The following is a 15,921-nucleotide window of genomic DNA, read 5'->3' as shown; positions in this document are numbered from 1 at the left end:
AACATACACATTTAATAGAAATCTATCATACCCTCAATAAAAATGAGAAGAAAGTGATGGGATAAGGGGGAGTGGGGGGGGGGAAGGGGGGAAGTAGGTGATAGAAGAGAGGGAAGATGGTGGGAGAGGGTACTCAGATACAACACACTTTTGAGTAGAGACAGGGTGAAAGGAAAGAGAGAATAGAGTAAATGAGAGTAAGAAGGAATAGAGTGGAGGGAAACATAGTTAATAATAGCAACTGTGGGAAAAATATTGAAGCAACTTCTTTGGTGGACTTATGAAAAAGAAGGGAACTCACTTCAGAGGCAGAGCCATTGGAATCTGAACACAGACTGATGTACATTTTTTTCTCTCTCTCCCTATTCTTGAGGTTTCTCATCTTCTTGGGGGGGTAATATAAAATAATTAAAACAAAAAACTAATCAATTTTAATCCAGCAATACAGATACTAGGCCTATATCCAGAAGAAACCATAAAAAATGGGAAAAGTTCCACATGTTCCAAAATATTCGTAGCAGCTCTTTTATAGTGGAAAAACTGGAAATTGAGGGGTTGCTTATCAATTAGGGAATATCTGAACAAGTTATGGTATATGAATATTATTGAGTACTATTGTTCTATAAGAACAATTGCTGAGCAAAGGGAGCAAAACCAAGAGACATTGGTATATAATTGGAAAACAAATAAAATATTTATAAAAAAAGATTAAAAAAAACCAAGAGACATTGTACACATTAACAATAACATTGTGAACTGATCAGCTTTGATGGATGCAGCTCTTCTCAGCAATTCAGAGAGCTAGGACAGCCCTAGGAGATCTGCTGTGGACAAGGCTATCCACATCCAGAGGAAGAAAAACAAACAAAACAAAAAATCCTACAGAATCTGAATGAACACTTTATTCACTTTTTTAAAATTTTCTGTTTTTTTCTCATGGTTTTTTTTCTTTTCTCTTAATCTTAATTCCTCATACAGAAAATAACTAATCTGTAAACAGGTTAAATACAAATGTATATGTACAACATTTATCAGACTGTTTGATGCAAAGGGGGTGGGAAGGGAGGTTGGAAGGAAATTATGTAATTTAAAAATATGCATATGCATGTAGATGAATGTTGAAAAACTTTCATACATGTAAATAAAAAATAAAATAAATTATCAATTGAAAATAAAAGATGACTTCATGATGTCATTGGTCCTCTTCAAAACAAAAATAAAGGAGGAACAATTATTATATTATTATAATATTATAATATTATATTATATTAACTCTGGGTCCATGTCCCCTGCACTTTTTTGGTTACCTGCTACCTCTAGGAGCTCTCTTTCCCCTTTTCCTGAGGCAGGACATCATCAGTATAATCACCATGATTTGACAATGCACCAATTTGGAGAGTAAAATTAAGAAGTCAAAAAAAAAAAGAATTTATAGAACTCCTTCTCTCTACCTTGGGTCCTTGCTTTTTCCCCTTCCTTCTGTTACTGAGTGTCATGATCTTTCTCTGTTGTATGTGTTAATCTTTCATTCATTTGTTCTGTTATTCATTCACCAAACATATACTGAACACCTATGGTCAAAACTCTGTAGGGAATAAAAAGAATGTAGAGGATTTAGGGATGGGAGGGAGAGTATAAGGATTATCCAATCCCTTCACTTTGCGGATCATGAAACCGAGTCCCTATATGGAAAAAAGGTTTTGCCTAATAAGACATAGTCCTTGTTTTAACAAACCTTACAGAGACTGGGAAGATGTGTACCAAAAAACTCCTGTATACTACAAAGTAGAATATAAAACTGCAATAAAAGAAGTTAAAAGGACCTTCAAATAGCACAAATTAAGCTCTGCCCCACCCAGCAATCCTACAAGACCAAATCATGTTATTCCTTTGTTCAAAAATGTTTAATGGCCACCTAAAAAAAAAAAATAAAAACATTACCTACCAAATAAAATTAATACCATTTATGCTATCATTCAAGATTCTACAAGCTTTTTCAAGCTTATCTTGTCAATCTTACTCTCATTATTCTTTAATATGCACCTCATACTATGGGTAAAAGAAACTAGAGCTATTCCAGAAACAAACCTTGTACTTTGTTGCTTTGATACCTTTGCTCATACTGTTCTCTCCACCTGAAATGTCCTTTCCTTCAGGTCTGTTTGTTCACAGACTTTAAAGCCCAGCTCAAAGGTTATCAGTTTCAAAAACACTAGCCTGTTTCAGTACCCTTCTCCGCAACTATCCAAGCCCTTTGAATTCCCAAAGTAATTTTTTCCTGGGGAATTGAGGCACAGAAATATTTGCTTGTACATCTCTCTATCCCTCACACTATTTCCTATGTCTTTCTATCCAAATCTCTCCATGACCCTTTTATTTCTCTGCGTCTGTGTATTCGCCCTGTGTATTCATATATATATTTATGAATCTGTATATATGGTAGGGTGTGTGTGTGTATGTGTGTGTGGTGGGGCTGGGGGATTCCAGAGGAAAGGCAGCACAAAGAAAGAGAAAAGAAAGGGGTGGGGTGGGGAATCTGAAAGGAGGGAATCCCGATGACATCACTGCTCATTAGCATATGTGACCTCAGCGGGAGGAGGGGCCATCCCCCCAGGTGTCTCGGGGGAGTGGAGAGTGCGTGTGTTTGGGGGAGGGGGGTCGTATTTAAGGGGAAAAGCTGAGGCGCCGCCGAGTGAGAGAAAGCTTTCGGAGAGCGCTGAGCGCTTCCCCGGCACCGAGATGCACGCGGACACGGACACGGACGTGGACACGGACACGGACACAGCAGCCCTCTGCCCATCAGGCGGGGGGGCTGCCTCCCCGGGGATGCCGGCGCCAGGTGAGGGGGGCTGATTCCTCATCACCCGTACAGGCTGGCTGCAGCCCTGCGTGTGCGTGGGGGGCGGGGGGGGGGAGTCGGGCTTCACATATTTATTTGCCGGGAGGGTGGAGAGGAGGGGCTGCTGACCACGACAGCCAGCGGGAAGATGACCGCTCCGGACTGGCTAGGACTCCCGGCTAGGGTCTGGGGGCTGAGGCTGGGAGGAGGGAGGGGAACATCCTGAACCCATCTAGGATGAGGAAACTGGCTGAGGAGCCCCTACCAGCCTAGATTAGCCTCGGGGTCCCCGTTACCGCACCTCATTCCCCAAGAGTACAGGTTAGGGGGCCAGTTAGAGGGGGAAGGAGAACAGGAGGCAGACTGCGTGGGGGGGGGGGAGAAGCCAGTGCACATCCCAGAGACAGTGGGAGGGGGCCGCTCCCCTCCCCTGGGCTTCTGGAGCCGGGCTGCTATTTCCAGCCTCTCCCCCCTTTGTTGTGTCTGAACCTCCTCTGGTTACACTGACCCCTACCTTGTCACTCACCCACACAAAGGAGCCCAGGCGCAGCCCCACGGGAACACTACATGCTCCCCCACTCCCAGGGACAGCCTGGGACACAGACAGACAAATTCTCACGCACACCCCACTCCTCCCTGCGCTCACCACGAAGAGAGCAAGAGTCCCTCGCCCCCAGATGCGCCCATAGACGAGAACATCCCCTCACCTTCTCTCTGGGGAAACAGGTTATGGCCCCACGGCTCTGCTCACTCTGCTCCCCCAGCCCCCTAGTCTGTCAAGCTGTGACAAAAATCTCTTGTGTACCCACTCTCTTCTTGCCTAGCAGCTGACTTAGGCATTAACAATAAAAGAATGATGGGTCATAGCAGGTCTAGCTACAAAGCAGCACTGACTGAGGGAGAATGAGAGGAAAGGGCCACAGGCCTGGGGTTCATGCCTGTGTCATTTGTGAGTGGGTGTGAGAGCCTGTAAGTGTGCGCATGTGCCACCCCATACATATGTATCTTTTATAATGGACCTTAGTCAGGAAAATCACATGAAGAAAATAAACTCTCCTTCTCAGATCATGCTAGTGTAGGCATCTGCCATCCCAGGTCTCTGGAGTGAGGGGCACAAGCATCAGTTTCCCAGCTGCCTCCAAGGCTGGTGCTGGTATCCTCTGATCCTACCATCAGAAGGATGGAAAGCACAAAATCAGAATTTCTTTCTGCAGATGGGATGAGACAGCCTGTTTATGATTGGCCTTCCTTCAAAGAGGAAGAGAGACCCTGTACGTAACTGACCTCTCTCTATCCCCTTGCAACAGATGCCACAGTGTTGAACAAGAGGGACAAGCTACTAGCAGGACTGGAACGGGCTGGGCTGTCCCCAGCCGGGGGCGCTCCTCGACGGAGAGGCAGCATGCCTGTACCCTACAAACACCAGCTGAGACGGGCCCAGGCGGTGGATGAGTTGGATTGGCCACCCCAAGCCTTATCCTCTGGCTCCTCTGACTCTCTGGGGTCAGGGGAGGCAGCACCAGCTGGGAGGGGTGGTGTCTTCAAAGTGATGCTTCTGGGTGAGAGTGGTGTGGGCAAAAGTGCCCTGGCAGGTACTTTCGGAGGACTCCAAGATGATAATGACCATGAACCTGAGGATACAGGTATTGGGGTGGGGCTAATGTATAGGCCATAAAGACCAAAGGGTACTTGAGGACCCAGGGTGGAGGGGAAGGTCTATGGCCTCTAAAGGGTTATTTCTTAGGGAAAAGTTCTTATAAAGATTGTCTTCCTGACTGGGGTCCCTGGGTTGGCTGTCCTTAATGGGCAAACTACTAAAAGGACTCTCCCCTTTTTTTTTTTTGTCCTGACAGAGGACACCTATGAAAGGCACATCATAGTGGATAAAGAAGAGGTGACATTGGTGGTGTATGACATCTGGGAACAGGTAAGATCCAGAATAGCCTTAAAGTTAGGAGGAAGTAAGAAAGGTGAAGAAAGGCCATCCCATCATGGGATCTACTGAGAGTTCAGGAATCAGGGCCCAGGTTCCTTAGAATTTCCCTAGGGCTCAGACCTTCTGTTCGCCTTATTTGGGCTAAGCAAAGAAGATAAGACCACTACCTATTCTGAATGTCTTAATTGATCTATTCTATACCTGACAGCAGGATGCTGAAATAAAAATGAAATTGCTGCCTGTAAGAGCCCAAACTGATGGCAGAAACTTAGAGCTCTGGGACATTGAGGGAAGTTACATAATAGCAAAATGGCATCAAAGTGGTCATCACATCTCTGCAACTAACAATACTGGCACTTTTTAAAATAGGTCTCTATATTTTTTTCTGTATAAGTTTGATGGGGCTTACACTCTCCCATAAACACACACTTCTACTACTGAGTACTTAGTTCTTAGTACTCTGATGGGTTCTATGTCCCTTCCTGCAGGGAGAGGCAAGTAGCTGGCTCCGGGAACACTGCCTTCAGACTGGGGATGCTTTCCTCATTGTCTTCTCTGTCACTGACCGAAGAAGCTTCTCCAAAGTGCCTGAGACATTGCTTCGGCTTCGGGCTGGTCGTCCCCACCATGATCTACCCATCATCCTAGTGGGCAACAAGAGTGACCTTGCTCGTTCCAGGGAAGTCTCACTAGAAGGTAAATATCCTGAATTCATTCCCTTCTTCCAAGCCCAAAAACCCTAAGAAGATTCTTTCCCATATCTGCTCTCCTTTGGTCTGAACCCAATTGTACCTGAGGCCTCACCTCCCTCTGAGGCTCAGGTTTCTGTATCACCTTTTCTCTAGGGCTTAAGAACTCCTTTTCCTTTCAACAAGCTATGCACTTCCTGACAGTCTTGTCTTCTTGGCCTCCCCAGTGTCCTAAGTTCTCAGTCATATCTCTTCTCTTTGCCATTTTATACAACTATTCTTCTGCCATGCCTCTTGCCTCCAGCTCCTCATGAGCTCATAGATTTAAAGCTGGAAGGAATCTTAAAAAAAACCGGCAAACCCAATACTCTCATTTTATAGATAAGAAACTGAGGCCCATAGTGACTTGCAAGATTTACATAGCTAGTAAATGTTTGAAGAGAAACCGGTCTGAAACCTGAAACCAAGTCTTCCTGACATCAAGTCTAATACCCTATCTTCTACACCAAGACAAGACAGCTAGGTGGTGCAATGGCTAGAATGCAGAGACTGAAGTTAGGAAGATCTGTCTTCCCCTCTGGTCTCTGACAGCTCCTAGCTGTTTGACCTTGGTCAGGTCACTTAACCTCTGTTTGTCTCAGTTTGCTCAAGTGTAAAATGAGGATGATAAAAGCACCCACTTCCCAATATTTTTGTGAGCATCAAATAAGATGACACTTAGAAAGCACCCAACACATGGCAGATGCAATATAAATGCTCGCTTTTATCATGCCATCTGCAGCCTATTCTATCACCATCAATAACATTCCATCCCTGTCAGTCCAGTCCCTCCTCTCCTCTTCCAGAACCTCTCTCCATTCTTTCCCCTTTTTTAATGATTTCCCCTGGAGTCCCCCCCTTTCCATCTCTATTCAGCCATCTACTCCTGCTCCATTTTTTCCCCTTCCATTTAGTAAGCCACCCTCGCCCATTCCTCTCCTTTTGTTAGCTCATCCCAGCAATCTCCCCTCCCCTTTCCCCCTTCAGCCCCAACAGCAAGGTGAAATGTGATACAGTGTAGAGGCACCTGGATTCTAATCCTCCTTCTGGTAGCTGTGGGGTCCATAGAACCTCTGGGAGGTGGACACGAGAGCCCAAAGCTCGGGGGGGGGGGAGAGGGGGAGAGAGAGAGAGAGAGAGAGGGAGAGGGAGAGAAAGAGAGTCAGTCCATGAGGCCAGCATCTGTGTTACCTAGAAATACTTTAAAAATTAAATGCATTGTTTTCGATAAACAAAAATTTCTCCTCCCCCCCTCCTGCTATTTTCTCCTTCCTGGACTTGACATTGAAATGTACCTGATTACATTAAATCTAAAGGGACTCCCGCCTGGGGAGGGGAGGGGGCCGTTCTCAGGTCCCATCCATCCTCTGTAAAATGAGGGCAGGGGGCGACGATGGTTGCGCTTCCCGCCCTCGCCACAAGGCGGCTGCGCTAGAGCGAGGTTTGTGCCAGGCTCGGTGCCCGGCCCCGGGGGCCCCGCGGGCCGGCGCTGAGCGGGCCCTGCCTCGTGTCCCCCCAGAGGGCCGCCACCTGGCGGGGATGCTGAGCTGCAAGCACATCGAGACGTCGGCCGCGCTGCACCACAACACGCGGGAGCTGTTCGAGGGCGCCGTGCGCCAGATCCGCCTGCGCCGGAGCCGGGCCCGAGCCGCCGCCGCGGCCGAGGGCAACCCCGAGGGCCCCGAGGGCGCCGCGCAGCCACCGCCGCAGCCGCCGCCGCCGCCCGTGCGCCGCGAAAGTCTCACCAAGAAGGCCAAGCGCTTCCTGGCCAACCTGGTGCCCCGCCACGCCAAGTTCTTCAAGCAGCGCTCCAAGTCCTGCCACGACCTCTCCGTGCTCTGAGGGGCATCCCGGGCCTCGGTCACCGCCCCTCCCCGCGCCCCTCCCGTCGGTCTCCCCGAGGAGACCCATCCAGGAAACCCAAAACTCCCAGGACACCCCGGTCCGACCTAGACGGGGTACCTGGAGAGGGGGGGCCTCTCCGGCCGGCAGGGTCCTGGGCGCTGGCCCCTTTAAGGGGACCCTAAAGGCCAGGACGGTGACAACCGGGCCAGGTTGGGTAGGAGGACGACCAGTTTGCAATTAGTATTCCTGTTAAGATAGTGATGAATGTTTGGGGCCGTGCTGGGTCCCGTTTTCCTTCAGAAAGCTCCTAGAAGCTAGACTTGAACTTGCTCTGGTGGGAGGATTGCAGGATTTGCCGCTTTGGTCCTCCCTATGACTGTCTTCGAGAGATTCTTAAAAGCAAAGTCCTGAAGACCCTTCTTGAGACGTTTTAACGAGATACACTTCAGCCTTCCCCTAGTTCCCTTCAGGTGCACCTGGTCCACCTCTCCTTTAAGCGGTTCTTAAAGGCAAAGACCTGGACCTGCTATTTTGCGATTTCCTTTCAGGGTTTTCTGATTTGCCTGGTGCATTTGGGCACCTACCCTTTAAGATTCTTAAAGGTAAGGATCAGCAGCATACCTGTCTGCAGGCTCCCGGTGTTTCTGAAACCCGGTGCTATGCCCTGGCCGGCCTGGCACCAGCTGGGGCCGCACCTCCCCATTTGAAATAAAGAAGCGTTTTTCTACGACACCCGATGCCCCATGCCTCTCTGGGCTTCCACTGGGCCGGCATTAGGATCCCCATTGTCTAGGAATTTAATTTCAGAGAGTCCCTCTTTAATATGCTCTGTAAGATGCCATCGGTCTTAAATCCTTGTCCCCATTTTACACAATCGGGAGCTGGTGAAAGGTCAAGCTGGGTCATAAACCTTCCTGGCTTCCAGGGCTCCTTCTGCCTTACCTTAACTGCAAGAAAGAAGGCCGCTGGTGTGGATCAGGGTCATAAGGTTCATAGGATTTAGAGTTTTCAGGTCCCACACATACCTTAAAAGTATTAACTAATTTTATCCTTACAAGCTTGTCCTAGTAGGAAAGTGCCACAGTTTTAGGGCTCAGATAAGTGGTTAAGTGACTGCTACAGCCAGCTTTTGAACTCAGGTCTTTTCCTGACTTCCAGGTCAAAAGCTTTATCCCCTGGGCTGGGTCACTAAGATGTAGTGAAAAATAGTAACTTTCCAAGTAAGCAGTGGGGCTGCTCCTAAGTTTCAGTGGAAATAGTAATGTATTTCAAGGCAGAGGATACTGTTCCAATTCAGGTCCTGCTAAAGTTCCTTCCAAAGATCCTATGATCCCAGGTCTTTAGAGTTAGGGGTAAGGTAAGATTAGGGGACTTAAAGTTAACAAGAGCTGGGTTGGAATCCTTCCTCAGTCCGTTCCCAGGTGTGGGACCTCAGACAGGTTGGTTAACTTCACTGGGCCTCAGTATCCCCATCTGTAAAATGGGGAGGTTAGATTTGATGACCACTGAAATCTCTTCTTATTCTAAATCTATGACACCTAATCCAATCCTCTTTTCACTTCATCACCAATCCTTCCAACCCAGACAGGAGTACAAAGCCAAGAACAGGCCTGGCTTTAAGGGTCCATACCTGCTATCCTAAAGACAATCTGTGCAAATTCGCAGTCAATAGATAATTCTAAGCATTCAGGTGACTTCTGCCTCCACCTCAGACTCCAGCTGAAAAAATGTTTTAAAAAAAGTATGTTTAATCCTTGGCCACTCTGTCAGTGTTTGATGGCCCTTTGTGGGCAATCTGACTCACTTTCAGAAAGAGCCTGCAATCAGACAATAGATGTTCAATGTCACAATATTGATTTAATATCAAATTCCACAAGAATATCTCCAGCCTCCATTCCTTCTCTTCCATAGATTTGCAAAACTTCTAGATCTCCCTTGGTATATTCAACCTGGCCTCTAACCTGCTATGGAACGGGGGTGGGGGGGTGGGGGGGTGGGGGGGTGGTGGCTGGAGGAGTAGAATAGGGCTTGCATGCCTCCCCTCTACTGCAGTGCAGCCCCCTCACCTGCAGAGAAAGTGGAGCTGACAGCGCCTACCCTGGGGACGCCCACAGCTGCTCCTGCCTCCACCATGCACCTGAACAAAAGCAGCAGTTCCCCCTCATATTCCACCCCCACTCCCACATCAACCCTCCCCCCACACATCCACACTCCACTTAGAGTTATCTGAGCTCCTGGTTCAGCTCCTCTGGGCAGGGTCTCCACCACTCACCCTAAGACAAATGATCTGCCTCCTGAGGTATGAAAGGGTTAGAGAGATGTCCCAGATGTCCCTGGGAATGAGGAGGACTAGGAACAATGAAGGGACCTCAAGTGAACTGAAGGAGTAGCCAAGGTTCCAATCCCAGGAATGATGTGTTTAAAGGAAGCCAAGATTGAAAGAATGGCAGAAGCAGCCTGAGTTTAGCAAGGTTGACAATGGTGAGTGGTTGAGATTGGGGGGAGGGCAGCATGAGGGGGGGGAAAGGGAGGGGGAGACACTTCAGAGCCATATTCTCACACAAGGTTTGCTGCTCAGCTGTGGTGCAGGATCAGGTGTCCTCTGTCCGAGTAGTAACCCCAGGCCTGATGCAAAGACTACAGTATCATTGAAGATGATGATGACTATGATGACCCTTTGAAGCAGGAGTCATTCCCTCCCTCCTTTGAAGACTACCCACCCTTCTAGTCCCATCAGCCCAGCCCATCTGTGTGTTCTCTCCAGACGCCTACAGGGAACAGCTCAGAACAGACAGAGCTGTTGTTGAACAGCTCCCCTACCAGACCTGGAGGGGAGTAAGCAAGCTGGGGGGCTGGGGTCCTCCACCAGGCCAAGTTCCCTCATCTCTAACCAGCTCAGATAGACCAGAGGAGGTTTGGCTAGCCTGAACTTGGGTGCAAAGAACATCCAGGCCCTGTTCTTATCTGACATACCTTATCTCCCACATGTCACACCTCTTCTGGGGCCTCCATGGCTGCTTTCTGGCTACTAAGGAGGTGCCACCAGGTGCCCCCTCACTCTTCCTCCTGCTCTCTTCACTTCTTCCTGAGACCTGAGCACAGAAGAGCTGCACTCTCTTCCAGGACTGGCTGGATAACTGCATGAAGAAAGGCTCAATTTATCACTTAACCTTGGAGTTTTCTCATTTTGCTCCTTTGTCCAAAACTCCCTTGGCCATCTCATCCAATCTCCTACCTTTAGACACTACTACACTTTTCCCAGTTGGAACAAGTGAACCTTCTGTATTGAAAAGGTTCCAGGATTAGTGCAGAAAACTTAATCATTCTGTTAAATCTCAGATGTGTTGGGGGGTAGAGTTTTTTTTGGGAGGACATTGATAGTTTTTAAAAATGCAATTCAGTTCAACATTAAGCATCATGACAAATTCTAGAGATACAAATATAAATAGGATATCCATATAAGCCTTACAAGTCTATAGAGTGAAACAAAATGTACATAGATAAGAATGTTACAGTGGGATCTAATGGAAGTCAAGGAGAAATCCAGGCAAAATGCTCTAGGAAAGTGTGAGGATTTCTGGCTCCATGAAGGAGGTAGCCCCTGAACTGGGGTTTTGGACAGGTCTTGATGAGGAGTTACACCCCCTAAAATATCACCTGTAGAGTATAAGAGCCTGTCTACACAAGTACACCAACCAAAATGTTGTAAGATCTAAGAACCAGCTGGATGTAAACTGAATGAGAAGAAATAAGAGGAGTGGAGGGCTTCAAACTGTTTTTTATCTTTTAAGTAATAGGGAGCCACTGAGAGTTCTGAGATAGACCAGTGACAAAGGTAGGGAGGTCAGTTAGAAGGCTGGAAGTGATGAGGGCCAGAACTGTGTTGAGTAAAGTGGCATCGACGAATGAGACATGGAATCCACAGGGTTGAGCAACTCATTAGATATTGGGAATGAAGGACTGAAAACAATCATAGCAAGCATTTTAAATAATGCTTTAAGGTTCACAAATATTACCTTATTTGATCCTTATGCTGAGAGGTAAATGCTATTATTGACCCAGATGAGGAAACTGAGGCAGACAGAGGTTAAGTGACTTGCCCAGGATCATGAAACTAGTAAGTATCAGAGATAGAATTTGAACTCAGGTTTTCCTTCACCCTGCTACTGAGCTGCCTACAAAGAATCAAAGGTGATTTTAAGGTGGGAGCTTAGGTGGTGGCACTGTTAGAGAGACTCAGCTATTTATTTCAGCCTGAATTTGTTTTTTAACTTTTAACTTTAAGGTGTAGAAAAATGTCTTTTTTTCTAAAAAATTTTTTTTAGGTTTTGTCTTGGTTTTTTTTGCAAGGTAAATAGGGTTAAGTGGCTTGCCCAAGGTCACACGGCTAGGTAATTATTCAGTGTCTGAGGCCAAATTTGAGCTCAGGTTCTCCTGACTCCAGGGTTGGTGCTCTATCCACTGCGCCACCTAGCTGCCCCAGAAAAATATCTTAATTCCTTTTTATCACTCTTCTCTTTTCCTGGTTAGATATCCTCAATTCTTTCACCATTTATCTGGGCTCAGTCATTTAAATATTTACTGAGTGTCTTTTATGAGCCTAGCACTATTCTAGGTGAATAAATCAGGGCCCCTGCCCTCAAAGAGCTTATAATCTTATATAAGTTTATATTGGAGGAGATAAGACAAAAATAGAAAACAAGAGAAAATGGAACACTATGTAATTAAATAATAACTTGCATCATGTAACTACTATAGGACTTTGAAAGGAGGAGATCACTGACTGCTAAAGGAGTTTAAGGTTTTATGGGGGAAGTGGAATTGAGTGGCATGAAGGATATGATAAATTGGAAGGGAGAAAAGGGCATTTTAGGGAACAATTTTATATATTCAAAGGAAGCACAAAAACAGAAAAGTGAGGCTCAGAGAGCAGGGTCAGACAAACCATCTCTGATGCAGGGGCAAGAGGAGAACTATTGGGTGCAGATAGATGAAAAGAGAAGTGTGACTTGTGAACACTAATAGTGAAAATAAAATGATTATAATTTACGTTAGCCTAGAATTGGTTAGTACTGAGTGTGGATCTATTCCTGAGTGAACCTATAAGCAGCTCCCAATAAAGGAATTAAGAAATTATGTGTGTGGGGTGGTAGGTGTCACAGTAGATAGAGCACCGGCCCTGGAGTCAGGAGTACCTGAGTTCAAATTCGGCCTCAGACGCTTAATAATTACCTAGCCGTGTGGCCTTGGGCAAGCCACTTAAACCCATTGCCTTGCAAAAAATAAAAAAAAATAAAAAAATTATGTATGGAGTGTACTGTCTCCTACCCTATCACCAGAGGAACCTGGATGAGGGGTTCATCTAAATTCTATATAAAACCTTAGGTCTGAGGTAGAAGGAGAGAAAGAAGAGATATGGGGGCCGATCCCATCATCAGCACAAGGTACAGGATCAGTTACAATCTCTCAGAATGGGAAGTGGGACTGGGAGAAGAGTGATTGCTGGTTAAAGGAAGTGGTTGTTGAGGGGACCCCAAAGGGTTTGGTGAGAGCCAAGATTATCATGTGGTATGGGTGATCACTAGCATTGCCTCTGCTAACTCTGATACCTCTCCTTTATGCTCTGGAAATGTCCCTGCATTTGGTTCCTTGCCTTGTGATTTTGCTCAAAAGAGATGCTATGCCCTAACTAAGCTACTGTCCAAATCCAAGTTCAGTGTTAACATTGGGGGAGAGGAAGAAAACTTCCAGTTTTGTGATAATCTGATAGCTCCTCTGCCAGGAAATCTCATTTATGGAACTTGCTTTGTCTAAGCTAAGACTTGCCACTTGGAGGCCCAAATCATCTCCCTTGGACACATTAGTATGAGGTCAGCACAGTAGGTGATAACAGATGATTTGGTCATATTGACACACAGTAGGAATGAAGTAGGTCGAGGAAAAGGTAAAATTGTCTGTTTTTGTCCAAATTAATTTTTATCTATGGGTCTGCAATGCAGGAAAGGTGAAGGCAGAGGTTGTCTGTGTGTGTGTGTGTGTGTGTGTGTGTGTGTAGTGATTGAAATCTTAATAACAAGGCGCACCTCTCTCTAGGTGGGAGAGGGACCCAAGTCAGTTTTAAGATAAAGCTACCAGTGAAGAGTGGAAAGGAATAAGTGTTTTATGGACTGACAGACTGACAAAGGTGAGAAGAGGAGGAAGAGAGGGACAAAACAGAGCTCTGAGACCTAAGTAGGCAGAGCATCTATTGTTAGAGTAGCTGACAGCTACTTTGTCCAGTAGTTGAAAGCTGACCAAAGCAGATTATCTTCCTTGAAGAAACTTCCTAACAATTAGAGATATCATAAAAATGAATAGCCTTTAAAGGGAGCAAGCTTCCCCTCACTAAAGATATTTCAGAGGAGGCTGGACATGTTGTAGAGGATTATTCTTGTTTAGGTACAGGTTGGACTAGCTGACCTCTGAGATTTTGTGATTCTGTAATGCTTCTATGATTCTCTAGGCCTGGGTGTAGGAGGACCAGTCTGGTGAAATTTGTTCTTACAAGAGTCTGGCTGACTGTGTGTAACCTAGGGACCAACAAGAGAAGCAGGCTAAAAAAAACAAAAAGCCCCAATTTATCACCTTCTCTACAATCACTCCACTCTCCCACTTAATAGAAGTTGGAGAAATCAAGAGGGAAGTAAAGTCAGAAGACATTCAGAGGAGATGGGTGTCAGGAAGATGATATCAAGCTCCTTTATGGAGGCCCTAGTCTCTTCCCCTGGAGACTCTAATAATGAGCAAGTTGGCTTTTCCAATTCTAATGCTTGAAGGTTTGATGGATGCTTTGTTTACAAAAGCTTCTCAGATATTGACTTAGGCTGACAGGTTTCTGATTTCCAAGGTCACCCTTTTCCTCTTTTAGAGATGGGCACTCTCCTAGAACCTTTCCAGTCTTTGGGCACCTCCTCCACTCATTTACCCCCATGTACTCAAAAATAACTGCTAATGGCTCTCCAGTAACTTTAGCCAATTCCTTAAGGGCCCTTGAGAGTGGGTCATCAGGGCCAACTGACAGAACACATTCAGCTTTTAAAAATGATCTTTGACTAGCTTCCTCCATCCCTCTCCTAGCACAGGATCTTAGGAAGCTAAATGGTCCACTGTCACCTTATCCTCACAGTTTCCATCACCACGAACACACTGTGAGATCAGGTTAGCTCCAGGGCACCAGGTACTGGAGAATTGGGAGGATTATACTTGACTTGGCTTGTCATACTAAGAAACAAATAGGATACACAAGCCCTGCTAAGTCTCTCAGCTCAGTATTCCTTTTCTGGGTCCAGCTCATCATTGTTGACTTCACCTGGTTGCTATGGGAACATCAGTCTCTGGTGGATGGTGAGCAGTACTTTGCAGACAAGGAGCACGGCAGGCAACCATGGTAACATCAAAAAGAACAGAGTCTTATCCTTTTTCCCTGGAGGAGTGAGGGGGAATGGATGAGGATGGTGAACAGGGGTGAGATGGCAGTTTCAGGAGCCTTATCTCCCTGGGAGGCCCATTCAGGTTTTTAACAAGGGCAGCAACTTTTGGCAATTATAACACAAAAAACAACAACAATAATAATAATCTGACATTTATGTTAATATATGAAGATATGCAAATTGCTTTATGGGCATTAACTCAATGGAGCCTTACAATGACCCTGTGAGGCAGATACAAGTATTATTCCCATTTTACATATGAAAAAACTGAGGTTCAAACAAGTTAAATGACTTGCAGTCACATAGTAATTAAGTGCCTACAGTAGAATTTAAACACTTTTGTATTTGTCTACAAATCCAGTGCTCTTTTCTTTATTAAAAAAATCAAACAAAAAACTTTATTATCCCCTCTATTATTATTAGTAGTAGTATCCCCTCTATTAGAATTCTTCCTTAAAAAAAAGTACAATAATGCAAAACAAATGAGCCATTGGCCAGGTTTAATAGCATATGCTTCATTCTATATCAGATATATTTTTCATGGTTGCCTTGGTCATTTCATTGATTTGAGACTGAGATCTGATGTTTCTTAGAATTGTTTTCTTGATTTATTCTGATCATTGTATATATATTCTTTTGGTTCTGCATCAAATTGATATAAACCTTCCCAAGCTTTTTTTAAAATCAGGTCTTCATATATTTATGGTTTCTTACAATGCAATTGTTTCATTACATTCATTTACCACAATTTACTTGATGGCCATGCTCCAAAACAGTAGCCATCCATTATTTCCATTTTTTTTTGCTAGTACAGATTCCAACTTTTTTTCCATTGCATTACTTCTCTCTACTATATTACATTGCCTCTTGAATAACTAAATTTTATTGCAGTTGCCCAAGGCAGTCACTGAATATCAATATTTGTTCAGTGTTCCAGCCTAAGATTGTAGTCATCCCACCTTTTTCTCACCACATCCTGACTTATCCTGGCATTTACCATTTTGTTCCCCAATCTTTATTAGTCTCATCCTGAGAGGAGCTATTACCTCATTTTTGACCAAGTCTTTCATTGCTTCTGCCTAGACCCACATTTCCTAAATTTAC

General features: G+C 45.4%; 1 protein-coding gene across 1 annotated transcript; it reads left to right on the top strand.

The window, feature by feature from the left end:
• The first annotated feature begins 2,659 nt into the window (after positions 1-2,659).
• On the top strand, positions 2,660-7,345 carry REM2 (RRAD and GEM like GTPase 2). Its single transcript, XM_074231948.1, has 5 exons — positions 2,660-2,839; positions 4,147-4,482; positions 4,693-4,766; positions 5,264-5,471; positions 7,023-7,345. The coding sequence occupies exons 1-5, from the start codon at positions 2,740-2,742 to the stop codon at positions 7,343-7,345; spliced, it is 1,041 nt and encodes a 346-aa protein (XP_074088049.1). The 5' UTR covers positions 2,660-2,739.
• The last annotated feature ends 8,576 nt before the right edge of the window (positions 7,346-15,921 follow it).

The sequence above is a fragment of the Macrotis lagotis genome, chromosome 4 (assembly GCF_037893015.1).
Source record: "Macrotis lagotis isolate mMagLag1 chromosome 4, bilby.v1.9.chrom.fasta, whole genome shotgun sequence".
Lineage (NCBI taxonomy): Eukaryota > Metazoa > Chordata > Mammalia > Peramelemorphia > Peramelidae > Macrotis > Macrotis lagotis.
The sequence above is the reverse complement of the archived record's forward strand: the minus strand, read 5'-3'. Positions and strand labels throughout refer to the sequence as shown.